The sequence below is a fragment of the Pristis pectinata genome, chromosome 3 (assembly GCF_009764475.1).
Source record: "Pristis pectinata isolate sPriPec2 chromosome 3, sPriPec2.1.pri, whole genome shotgun sequence".
In the NCBI taxonomy this organism is placed as follows: domain Eukaryota; kingdom Metazoa; phylum Chordata; class Chondrichthyes; order Rhinopristiformes; family Pristidae; genus Pristis; species Pristis pectinata.
Genome location: NC_067407.1, coordinates 53,203,198 through 53,215,743, shown reverse-complemented (window position 1 = coordinate 53,215,743; position 12,546 = coordinate 53,203,198). Strand labels below are relative to the sequence as shown.

The window sequence follows — 12,546 nt, the reverse complement described above, 5'->3', positions numbered from 1 at the left end:
GACAAGCTGTGATGCATAACCTTACACCAGACTTGGAACTATTAAAGTCTTTGTATTTTGAAAATTAGTTAATAACAAGACCACACATTATTAACCAAGCTACAACATTGGTAGCTCATTCAAATTACTGACAATTGTCCAGATCAGGGAGAAAGAAGGAAGGGACTTCCTCTGGAATTCCTGTTAAACAGAAGATTGGGGCAGCCATCTTTTTCCCCCATTTTGACACCCTTCCATTTAAAATTATTTAGTAAAATCAGTACTTCACCAGTCTCTCAGTTTTGCCATCTTGTCACATATTAACTGGCCCTTCAGCTATGGCTAATATTATTGTGCTATATATTAGAATCTAATGTACTTTCTACTTCCTTTTGTTCTGCTTAGAATATTTATGCATCAGACCTACATAAGTTTGTTTCATGTATTGTAAAGATTATATTACATTAATCCTTTTTTCTAAATAAATATAATCTTAATTCTTCACAATAAGTTATTGTACAACTTCAAAGTTCATCCAAACAGCATCGGTGGATGTTGTAATCAAGATTTAAAGAGGGATTCACATGGCTCTAACTCCATCTACAAGTTTGCAGATGATACCACCATTATAGGCCGTATCTCAAACAGCGATGAGTTGGAGTACAGGAAGGAGATAGAGAGCTTAGTGGAATAGTGTCATGACAACAACCTTTCCCTCAATGTCAACAAAAGAAGGGCTGGTCATTGACTTCAGGAAAGGGGGCGGTGTACATGCACCCGTCTACATCAGTGGTGCTGAGGTCGAGAGGGTTGAGAGCTTCAAGTTCCTGGGAGTGAGCATCGCCAACAGCCTGTCCTGGTCAAATCACGTAGATGCCACAGCCAAGAAAGCTCACCAGTGCCTCTACTTCCTCAGGAGGCTAAAGAAATTTGGTTTGTCCCCTTTGACTCTCACCAACTTTTACCGATGCACCATAGAAAGCATCCTATCTGGATGTATCATGGCTTGGTACAGCAACTGCTCTGCCCAGGACCGCAAGAAGCTGCAGAGAGTTGTGGACTCAGCCCAGCGCATCACAGACACCAGCCTCCTCTCCTTGGACTCTGTCTTTACCTCTCGTTGTCTTGGTGTAGCAGCCAGCATAATCAAAGACCCCACCCACCCGGGACATTCTCTCTTCTCTCCCCTTCCATCGGGTAGAAGATACAGGTGCCTGAGGGCACGTACCACCAGACTTAAGGACAGCTTCTACCCCACTGTGATAAGACTATTGAACAATTCCCTTATACAATGAGATGGACTATGACCTCACGTCACTTGTTGTAACCTTGCACCTCATTGCACTGCAATTTTTCTGTAGCTGTGACAGTTTACTTTGTACTGTTACTGTTTTTACCTGTACTGCATCAACGCACTTTGTACTAACTCAATGCAACTGCACTGTGTAATGAATTGACCTGTACGATTGGTTTGTAAGACAAGCTTTTCACTGTACCTCGGTACAAATGACAATAATAAACCAATACCAATGACAACCGCCTAATTTATTTTGAGAGTTCGATTTGTTGCACGTTCTTGCATAATTTAGACATAATTTTCACTTGTAACATAATTTTTTTGAACATTTGCCTTCTGCAGTATGATGTTATTTGTAAGTTTTTAGTTGATATATTTTACTCAAAGTAATTTTTTTTAAGCAGAATTATTTAAAATATTGGTGTGATTGCAAAAAAACTGAAGCATTCCTATTAACAGTTCTTGTCCCTCTGTTTGCAGCACCATTGAATTAAGTAAAAGATGTAGATTTTTCCTGTGAGATGTTTGATCGTTTGAGATTGGAAACTCATTTGTTAAAAACCAGAACTCGTGTAAAGTGTATGGTTATTATAAAGTATATGATTATGGTTAAGTTTTGGAATATTTTGAGGCAAAAGTTAAGTAATGTACAGAAGCAAATTTGCAAAATACTTCATAAGTGAAACCATGATTGGGTACTTTTGTGATGCATATTGGTTGTTTCCAGTTTTATTCTGTTTCTGTATATTCTAACATAATGTCCTATTTTTAATCTTTTTCCACCAATAGTTTCACAAGCAAGGCCGCCACCAAACCAAAAGAAGGGTAAGAGGCATGATTTAGCAGTTGTATTTTCTTTGCTTTAATTTATGCAAAATATGCACCCCTACAGCCAAGGAATATTTTGGTAAAATTTTTCACTGGACTGTTATCAAAAGAAGCTTGGTACTCTAGGATATTGTAAAATAAATGACAGAAGTCTTTTCATTGTCGATTGCGTAAATCAGGACTGTGTTATGATGGCATTCAATGTGATTTAAAGAATAAACTGTTATTTTTAGCCCCAATTATTGGATAATGGAAAAAAAAATCATAGTACTGTCTCTTCCTTCCAGGCTCTCGAACTCCTATCATTATTATTCCTGCAGCTACCACTTCTTTAATTACCATGCTGAATGCAAAAGATCTTTTACAGGACTTAAAGTAAGTAGTAGAATAAATTGCATGATTTGGGAAGTATTTCATGGTGGTATAAAGTAAACCCTGATAGTGAAAATTGTGAGAGATCGATTGAGTCAATACTAAAATGGGCTACTTGTACAGAACTTTGCATTTCAGATAAATAGATACCTTTTCTTTGAAGGAATTGAATTAAATAGGGAAGGAAAACCTAAACCCAGTATCTATGGATTACCCAGGACATTAATTTTGCATAATTCACAGCCCCACCACTCTAATGTAATTCAATAAATATGCCAAAAGTAATCATACGACAACCTAAAGTGTGTTCATCACTTAACTGCAGTTGTTAACATTCATACAAATCTGTCGGTTCTATTTGTGAGCCAATTTCTTCATGGTTTAAGAAATTAAATTGTGTAAATGTGATACATGTTTTACTTATATCATTGAACATATTACTGTGAATTTCTTATGAAGAAAGAAACAACAATTTAAATGTGTCACATTGATTTAATAAAACTATAATACATCCACGAACTGATGATTGTGGATTGAGATTGCCACAGGGCAGAACTTCTAATCTGGAAGGTATGGGGTCAGAGTGGCTTCTGAACAAATTTACAGAATTCACATGTTCTCTAATAAAAGTGGTATATGGTGTTCAAGTGTATGTAATCTAATAATGATTTTCAGCAAAGCAAACTTATCTGAATATTTGCTTTGTGTCTTAAGTTACATGATTATGGAATTATTTAGGAGCATCCTTAAATCAAGAATGGGGATCTTTATAATTCTCACTTAGAGTATTGAACTGAATTACAGTAAAACTGTGATGATATGATACCCTTGGGACTTCGGTGGTGCTGGACTTGCAGATTTTTCAGACTATTGGATATTACTCCTATTAATATTCCAACATACCTGGAATTCACTTTTTATTGTTGTTACACAGTGGATTAATACATTTTTCACTGAACCATGTGTATTTAAAGGGACTGCAGGAAACAAAACCCATCAAGTTTAAAGGGGGTGCAAGAATAGGGCCCCAGTGTATTTAAAAGGAGTGTGGAAATGCGGCGCAACTGAGTTTTAAAGGAGTGTGGGGCACGGGCCCTGCCGATTTTAAAATGTGTGAAATTGGGCCCTGGTGAATTTAAAGGGAGTGTGGGGGAAAAGGCTCCTCGTGGGTTTAAAGGGAAACTGACCCCAGTGAATTTAAAGGAATCACAGGCACAGGACCCTGCCACTTTAAAAGAAGCAGAGATTTGTGGCCCTAGTGAGTTTATAGGAAGTGCATGGAAGCAGAACCAGGAGAGCCAGATGCTGAACCATTATGATTTTCAAACAATAGGGCAGTGGATTATCTGAGTTTGAGTTGTAGTATTTTGAAGGTCTTCCATCAAACTAATCTCTGAGCAACTAAGAAAACTCTATCTCCTTTTTCATTGTATACAGTGCCATTGTATCACAGGTAAGTTTCTTAACATTTTGATTGTGTAGTCAAGGATGTGAAAATAAAGATGAAGTCCTAGGAAAGAAACACAGAAATACTTGAAAATAACTTGACCTTCAGGTGAGTTGCCAGTAGTAGGGAAGCAATTTCAACAAAATTTTATACAATATTTTGTATCACCAGGTGTGTGTTGTATGCTGAGCATCTGAATGTTGTAGAATGCTTATTTCGTTTTGTAACCTATAAATGCAGATACTTCCAGATAGTATTCATGGTGTGGATCATTCAAGCATATTTTTATTTATATTTCCAAGGGTGCTATAAAGAATACTAAATACAGATCAGTTCTCAATGTTAAATCCAGCAAATTAAATGAATTCTGAAAAGTAGATTGATGGGTTTCTGGTATGGAATATAATTGAAGCACAGATTGGCATTATTTAATTGGACTGAATGAGATTTAAAGTTACAAAATCATGGAACATGCAATGTCCTGATGTACTCAATTTCCAGAAAAAACATGTCTTTACTGTTGACTTGTAAGGTATCACTAAATATGATGAAGAGCATTAGTGCAACATAAAGATTTAAATCACAGAAGAGATAATAATACTGTAGGTTTATAGAATCCAAAATGTCCATTAAAGGGTATTTTCCCTTCAGATAGAGCACTTGTTTCTAATTGAGTGGTTTTTACTGCTTTAAATTCGTCTTTTAATAGTTAATCTGAATAACTCAGTATTGGAAGTGTTTCTTGTTAGTATTATCATCATGAATAATTAAATGTTAAAACTATTATTATTTAAGGAAATATAAGATAGATGCTGCTATCTGAAGACTTGTTGTGAGGTCCATCATCCACAGAGGCAACTATGAGTATTATTCAGAATCTGAAATTGTATTTTCTATGGTCCTTTTAAGCATTTGATTGAACAATAATAAACTGTAACTATTTCAGCAATGGATACAATGCCAACAATTAATGAGATACAAAGAGTAGTTTATTCGTTACTGGAACAGTTGAGGTTTTAAGGTGAAAATGATGTCCAATGCAGTATATGACAATACTCTGTTTATATTTATTTGCCCTTGTCAACTTTTGATTTAATGTTAAGACCATAGATTTTAAAAATACTTTTGGTATCACTGACAATGTTCTGAGTAATATTTCACAACTTCTACCGGGTAATTGAGATCTTCAGTTTAAAATCTAGGGTAATTGTGATACTATTTGCTAATTTTAAATTTTATAGATTGAGATTTTGAGTTAAAACTGGTTTTCCTGTGGGTCAATTTTTATAGCCAGTGACCAACTTTTTCAATAGGAAGGGACCAGTTAATAAGCAGTGTTTCCACCAGTGTTTAAAATGACTGAGAGGAGAAACCATGAGGAAATTCTGATGGCAATTGTTCTTGCATGAAATGCTTTTCCTTAGGAGGAGTTGAAACAGATGTAAACTTATTTTAAGGGAAGATCAGAGAATTTTAAAGCTGGAAGTTGAATTTGTTTTGGATTACTCTGACATGGAATAAGTGGCTTGTTGCTGTTCTATCACTTTGGAGAAAGCAATACAACATTTTAGGTTTGCTTTTGACATAGAAAGTTGGCAATTATTCTACTTGTGCTGCTGAAACGTCTGGTCATAGATGGACAAAGTTTCTTTTAAGGCAGTTCTTTGAATTGTATTGCACCAAGAATCGAATCTTTTGATTTAGGAAACATAGTTTGTAGCCTCCCACATAGGATTGAATCCTCAGAACCACTTCTATAATCCTTTAGAGTAATCCTTTTTAAGGAAATTAATTACATTCTATGCCTTAAATTTCTCTTCACTCTTGAATAGAAGTGCGGACTCCACCAAGTACTCCTTCATTCCTCCTGATAATGTAACTTGGAGCTTATTAGATAACATTGTGCTGTAGTGGTTGTGTTTGTTATGGATCTTTATCTTCTCTATTTAAGAAACCAATGATTCCTCCAATTGAGGATCTGCATAAAACTTGATGAGTGTAGGTAATCTGATTAAAATGATAGCTCATAGGCTTAATTTCCTAAAATTGGACATTGTTAAATATTTTCTGCTTATTTGATGGCATACTGTTTATATTGTTTTAATATTTTCACAGAAGAAAGTTCATGCTAATGTTAAGTAACCTGGCATATAGTATGAGATGATGTGTGCTTTTTCTACATTTTCATAATTAGAATATAATGACTTAGCTTTAAGAAGTTTCAATTAAAACTAGATCACTGCTTCTGGAAAAATAGTCTTATCGTAAATCTTCAGCAGTTTCTTGTGGATGAAGGCTGTGAACTGAGAAAAATGAAAGGGGCTGATGGTTGATTGGGGTATAAAAGTCAATTGGGGTATGTCCTGGCAAAACGTGATTGTCTTACAGATGTTAATAGTTTTGTTTGCTCATATCAAGGTGCCTCTTTTTTTGTCATATTTAATTAAGTATTATCCTTTGTTTAATTCATTGTCTTGTAACTTTTTAAATACTGTTACCATCTGATGGAAGAACTAGTGGCTTAACTGGAAGCAAAATCCAGTACCCATAGCAGTTATCTTTGTGAATGTTTGGGCGCAGCGGACGTGTCAGCTCATTTTTAGTCAGGTAGCAACATAAGAAATGAGGCTGGTTGAGATGGGAAGCAGAGTCCAGATGTGTAGAGGAAACCAATTTTGGTGGGTGGAGCAGGGAACAGAAGAAACAAGAGAGTGGCCTATTTCTAGAAAGAAGTTGCAATATATTAAAACTTCAACCAAATCTCTCTCCGACTTACCTTTATCAGCTTTAATTCAGAGCCTTATCAGTTAGGGAAAGAACAGTCAGAATTGCTGTTGATCAATGACTTGTTTGGAAATAGTCATAACATGTGAAATGGTCACAGGGTTACCAATAGTTGATGATGTTTCTTGAAAATTATAATGTTTTTATTGACAACATAATTGAGAAAAAGCCTTAATTGATACTAAGGTAACCATTGGGATGTCATTGCAGCAATGTGTATAGAAATACCTGACCATATCTGTGACATACAGATGGTCATGTATTTGACAACATAGACTAAGAATATTGATTACTTGAATGAAATCAACTATATAACCAACCATTTGGTACAAATTTGTTTTTTTATCTTGGATATGAAGTCTTAATATTTATTTAAGCACGAACTGCAATCAGTAAATTATGCTTGGCTGGCAGAAAATTGTCTAGAATCTTAAAGCATTTTATAAATTATAGCAATACTGATGAATCAGTCATTTGAACAACATGCCACCTCAACATGATAGTTGAGGTCAACAATGATGTATGTGTCAATAAATAGAATGGTGTAACTGGATTGTGCTGCAGTTTGAAATAAAAATAATGTAGAAAATTAGTTTATATGGCATTGATAAATGAAAGCAATGTCTTAGCTAGGAGTTTATAGAGGAAGTTGAGATGAATGTCATGATTGTATCAGATATTTCATTAAAAGATTAAAATGCAAAATGTGCTTCTCCATTACTTTTTTAATCAATACACTATCTAATATAGTTAGGAGCTCAATTTAGATCATTAAAAAAAATCTTTTAAGCTTTTGATAGGGATTGTAGCAGATTCATATCCACTGGAACATTTTTCTTGAGACAATATACAGATAAATTCAAAACATTCTAGAGACAAAAACAAACATTTGGAATCATTTTTTAACATTAAATGAAATTTAACTGTTAAAATGTAAAATCAAATTTTGGAAGCACGTCCATTATTGTTTTTTTTTGGAGATGTTGCATAAGAAGTACTGACATACAGCAGAATATTGGTATTTACTTGTAATCTGGAATTTTTTAAAATTACATGTGACATAAAAACTCACACTTTAACAAGTGAAACAAGAATTAATGTTGTTTCTTCTTGAGTCTGACTTCTGTCCAATTGTCTCAGATTTGTATGATCAAGATCTCAAAGAAATTGTGATTTAACGATGCAAATAAAACTTTTATGTATTCAAGCAGTAGTGTTTAGATTATTGCAGTAAATGAGGCTGAAATTTGGAGACAAGTATGATATGTCTTAATATCAGATATAATTTAGGAAATTAGTGATACAAAAGTAAGCAAAATAGGGAAAATGTAGCAGAAAGCAGGGTAATAGTGTCTTCATTTCAATTGTCTGATGCTTGAAAAAGTGGAAAAACCGCACTGTTTTATCTGATTTTGGAGTAAGTAAGCAGGAAAGTTGGCAAATGGGACAGCAGTGAGTCTTTTCTATGGCAAGAATCCAAATTGAGTACATTCGAATAAGGAAATGGAAGTGCATCACAAATTCTGGTTATATAGAGAACTAGGGAACTTAATATAAATTTGAAACTGCAAAACTGGCATTGCGTATGCAGATAATAAAAGGCAGCAAATAAAGCGGAACATAAGAAACCATTTGAAGAGGAAGAACAAAACTTAGATGTCTAAAGATGTACGGGTAGGTTAATTTGGGGTTTAAAATGGGTGGCGTGGACTTGTTGGGCCAGAAGGGCCTGTTACCATGCTGTAAATAAAATTTAAAAAAAATTTAAACAAAGCAATAATTTACATCCTGAGGGCACAGTCGCAGAACATGAATAGTAAAGTTAGCACTAGGGTAACTAAAAGATAAAGCAGGTTGGCTTGTGGAGGAGCATGAGGGAATACAAGGTGCCACAGAACTGCTTACTCTTTCATAGTGCTGGTGATTATGGCGAATGTAGAATTGCTACATGTAGTTGTGGTCAAGTAGTGAAGGGAAATAATAAAGCATTAGCTTAAACTTTCAACTCCCTTTTAAGATCACTTCTGAGCTCTACTTTCTTAACTTTCACCAAAGGAATCTAGATTCTAAATACTCTGTATGGAAGGTCATTTTTTTTTCCAGATTCCTTTTTAAGTTTGTTTTAAATGAGCTTAAATTTTCAGTCTGCAATCCATCTCATCATAAAAATGTAGTTGCAACATTCCTGATTAATCCATTATTAAAACCAGTTAGATAATTGTATCAGTGAAGGAAAATTTGTAATATTTTTAAAATTTAAGCAGAAAATAGTGGAAATACCTAGGAGGTCAAGCAGCATCTATGAAGAAAGAATCGGGACAAACATTTCGAGTTACTGATCCTTCATCAGAACTTGTACATTGAGCTATTAACACTTTCTTTCCATGACTGCTGCTTGATCTGCATTTTTGTTTTCAGATTTCCAGCATTCTTGATATTTTGCTTTTTATTTTTTTAATTGAATTAGATGTGTTGAGAAATAACTGAATCCTGATGCAGAGGAAGGATGCTGCTAAAACAGTGGAGGTGAAAGGAAGGAAATATTGGCAGTGCAGAAGAGTTGCAAATACGACCTCTCTCCAGAAATGGAGAATTGGATAATCCAAGAAACGTTGAGCTGTTTAATTTTTCCTTTTCAGTAATCATTAAGAGATGTAATTACGAATCCCTTGGAGAAATATGGCATAATCTGGACAGTCAGCAAAAAGTCAGCTCTTAAAAAAAACAAGTTGTGGTTGGCAAAATATTAGAATTATTTCATTAATGAGATGGAAAACAACAATGCAGTAAATCTGTTTTGTATAAATTTTCTAAAAGCATTTGATAGGAGTCCCAAGAGAGTGGTTCCACAGAGGCTATGATTTCTCAGAATAAATCGCCTAGACATGGGAATTGAACAAACAATGCCAGCATTTAATCATACAACTTAGTTGGGTGTTGTGTCAGCTGTGAATTATCACAATTTTGGAATATATTGTTTTGGAATAGATTTTGAAGGTTGGAATACACCTAACATTATATCATTTTAAATGGACAAAATTGAACAATTCTCACCCTAGGAAGATTATTTATGACATTCTCAGTCTGTAGAGGGGGAAAATAGTAATCAATGTAATTTTTACAGATAAAGGTCAAACGTTATCAGGTTGGATTCCTTACAGACATCTTTGTGCAACGCTAATTGTGGTTCATATATCTGGGCATGGAATTTGATACAATACTATGTGTACCATAGTTTACAGGAAAATAGAAAGTCTACAGTATGTTTTTTGGTAGGCTCAGCTGCAGTCTTATTCATAAATTTGAGCATTTTCCTACCACCAATGTCAGACTAAATGTAACAAGGCATTCAGATAAAAAGTCTAGAATTTTAAATTCTGTAGTAAGTATAGATAGCTATTGGAACTTGACTGTGCTAACTACAAAAGTTAATCAGAAGAACTGATGTAGTTATTAACAATGACAAAAATGCAGCTGGTGTAGTTAAAGGCTTTGGAAGTCACTAATCATTAGCATTGGGAGTCAACCACAGTGATTGTTAAACATTTCATGCATTCACCAAGTAAAGTTCAGGTTGAACTTGATCGAATCAAGAAACTTAAATAATTTAAAAGAACAAAATCAGTGGGGGAGTTGGCTGCGTAGTGATAGTACTGAATCAAGCCATTTAAATGAAGCCTTGGTTAGAAAATACAAGTTTGGTTACTGGCAGTACAAGACCAGAATATCCTTTTGAATGATTTTATGTTTGCAACATATTACCAAGCAGATTAAAAGCAGAGCGAGGCTACTAAGCCCTCTTCTATTCAATAAGATCATGGCTGATTTTCTGCATTCCGGTCTATCGGCAGTAACCTTTCAACTCTTGCTTATGAAGAATCTGTCTAATTCTGCCTTAAAAATAATCAAAGACTCCTTCCACCGCACTTGAGGAAGAGAGTTCCAAAGATTCATGACCCTCTGAGAAAATATATTCTCTCATCTCTGTCTTAAATGGGCTACCCTTTATTTTTAAATAATGACACCTTGTTCTAGATTCTTCCACAAGGGAAAACACCCTCTCCAAATCCATCCTGTCAAGATCCTGCAGGTCCTTGCATAATTCAATCAAGTCACCTCTCAACTCCAGTGGATACAAGGTTAGCACGTCCAAACTTTCCTCATAAGACGACCTGCCCAGCAGACCTTCACTGAATTGTTTCCAATTAGCTTTTTTTTCTTGTGCATAATTTCACAGGTGATAGACTATTTTGAATGAAGGGGCTTGTTATAGATTTTTCTCTGATTTGGAGAAAGGGCAAACATATACGTAACCAAAACTTGGACAAAATTTTATGATGAAGGAGAAAACAAAATGTGGAAGTGAATGTGAACAGTTTCTACGGAAATATCTGTTAGTTGGGAAGTGATCATCGGTAAAGAATTTGCGGCAGATGGGGAAAGATGTCAAAACATAAACACAGAATATACATATATTAAGATGTGCACAGTACTTTGACATGGTACAGTGGCTGAATTTTACCTGAACTGATAGATGTCACAAAACTTAAAAAAAAACAACTTTGTAAAGATGGATGAACGTAATGGAAATCTTAATGTTACAGTCTCTAATGACTAAATCCAAATGTTCATATTCTACAATGTGACCAGTCCACTGAGTATTGTTAAAGCTTCTGATTCTTCTAGTTTTTTTTAAATGTAATAACCAGCAAGAGCTCACATGTTACATTGCTAGCAAAAACTTGCTAGAAAACACATCCCAAATTAAGTTGTTTCAGATAATGGATCCTAATTTGCAAATTACAATACAGAAAAGTTACTAATCTCCTTTATAAAGTATCCACAATTGAACAAGATGGTTGTTCAAATTTGGTAACAAATTTGAAAGAAGCCAAATGTGTAGGTGTACATTGACCCAGCTTGATCATTGTTTTATCCCTTGAGATGTAATAGTGCTGCCTGAGTGATTGTTGATGGGAAAGGATATAAAATGAAAATGGGCATTTTCCATTTCAGAGGGCTGCTTAAGCAAAAAAAATAAACAGGTCAGCCAAAATAAAAGTAAAGAGAAAGATACAAAACTGTGGTTGCGAGGTAATATCTAAAGTGTTCATGTACCTAAACAAAACAAGGGGAAAGCCATGCCCCAACAATTGTTCTGCATAAAACTGACAAGTAAAAAAAAATTTGCATTTTACTGTAGTTGACCAGGGATATAGGAGTTATCATTAAATTCTACAAAAGTTTTCAACCAGTTCAAGACTTAAAACTAAACAAATTAAATCTGAAATTTAGTAATGTTAAATGAACCAATCAAAGCCTGAAAAACCACAGCTGATTTATGATCAAACACCATATAATTTCCCTATCCCATATCTCTTTGACAGACGACCTGACATTTCTTGCAAAAAGCAATTAATTTCTATCATGCTCAGCATAAGGAAGATATGGAAAGTTGTCCATGTTTATCAGAATCTTGTTATGGACCTTCATTGCTAGAGGAAAATATTGTGCATTGGAGGCAGGCTGGTGGAGGGCCTTCTCTTTTCATAGATGTTTAGAATAAGGCCCATTATCTTGTCCATTTCTGTGCTTGTGGTGCCCAATAATAATAGACCCAATCTAAGTTTAAACTGGCATCAAACAAGATGCCCCATTATTTCTCCACCTTATCTCCAAGGCATTGTCAACACTTCCACTGAAGATTTTTATCTGTTAAGAAGCAGAAAGAAATGTTGAATATTTAATGATATTGTTGCTCCACCAACCTATCCCCAGTGGACATCACTATCTCCCGGCAATATTGTCCATGACAAAACCCTGAAAAATGTGGACCACC

At 34.8% G+C, this 12,546-nt stretch overlaps 1 protein-coding gene across 1 annotated transcript in view; it reads left to right on the top strand.

The window, feature by feature from the left end:
• cdc73 (cell division cycle 73, Paf1/RNA polymerase II complex component, homolog (S. cerevisiae)) overlaps window positions 1-12,546 on the top strand; it is a 229,812-nt gene that overhangs the window by 158,857 nt on the left and 58,409 nt on the right. The window contains 2 exon segments of the mRNA XM_052011073.1: window positions 2,066-2,101; window positions 2,392-2,479. Coding sequence (XP_051867033.1) covers window positions 2,066-2,101; window positions 2,392-2,479 — 124 coding nt within the window.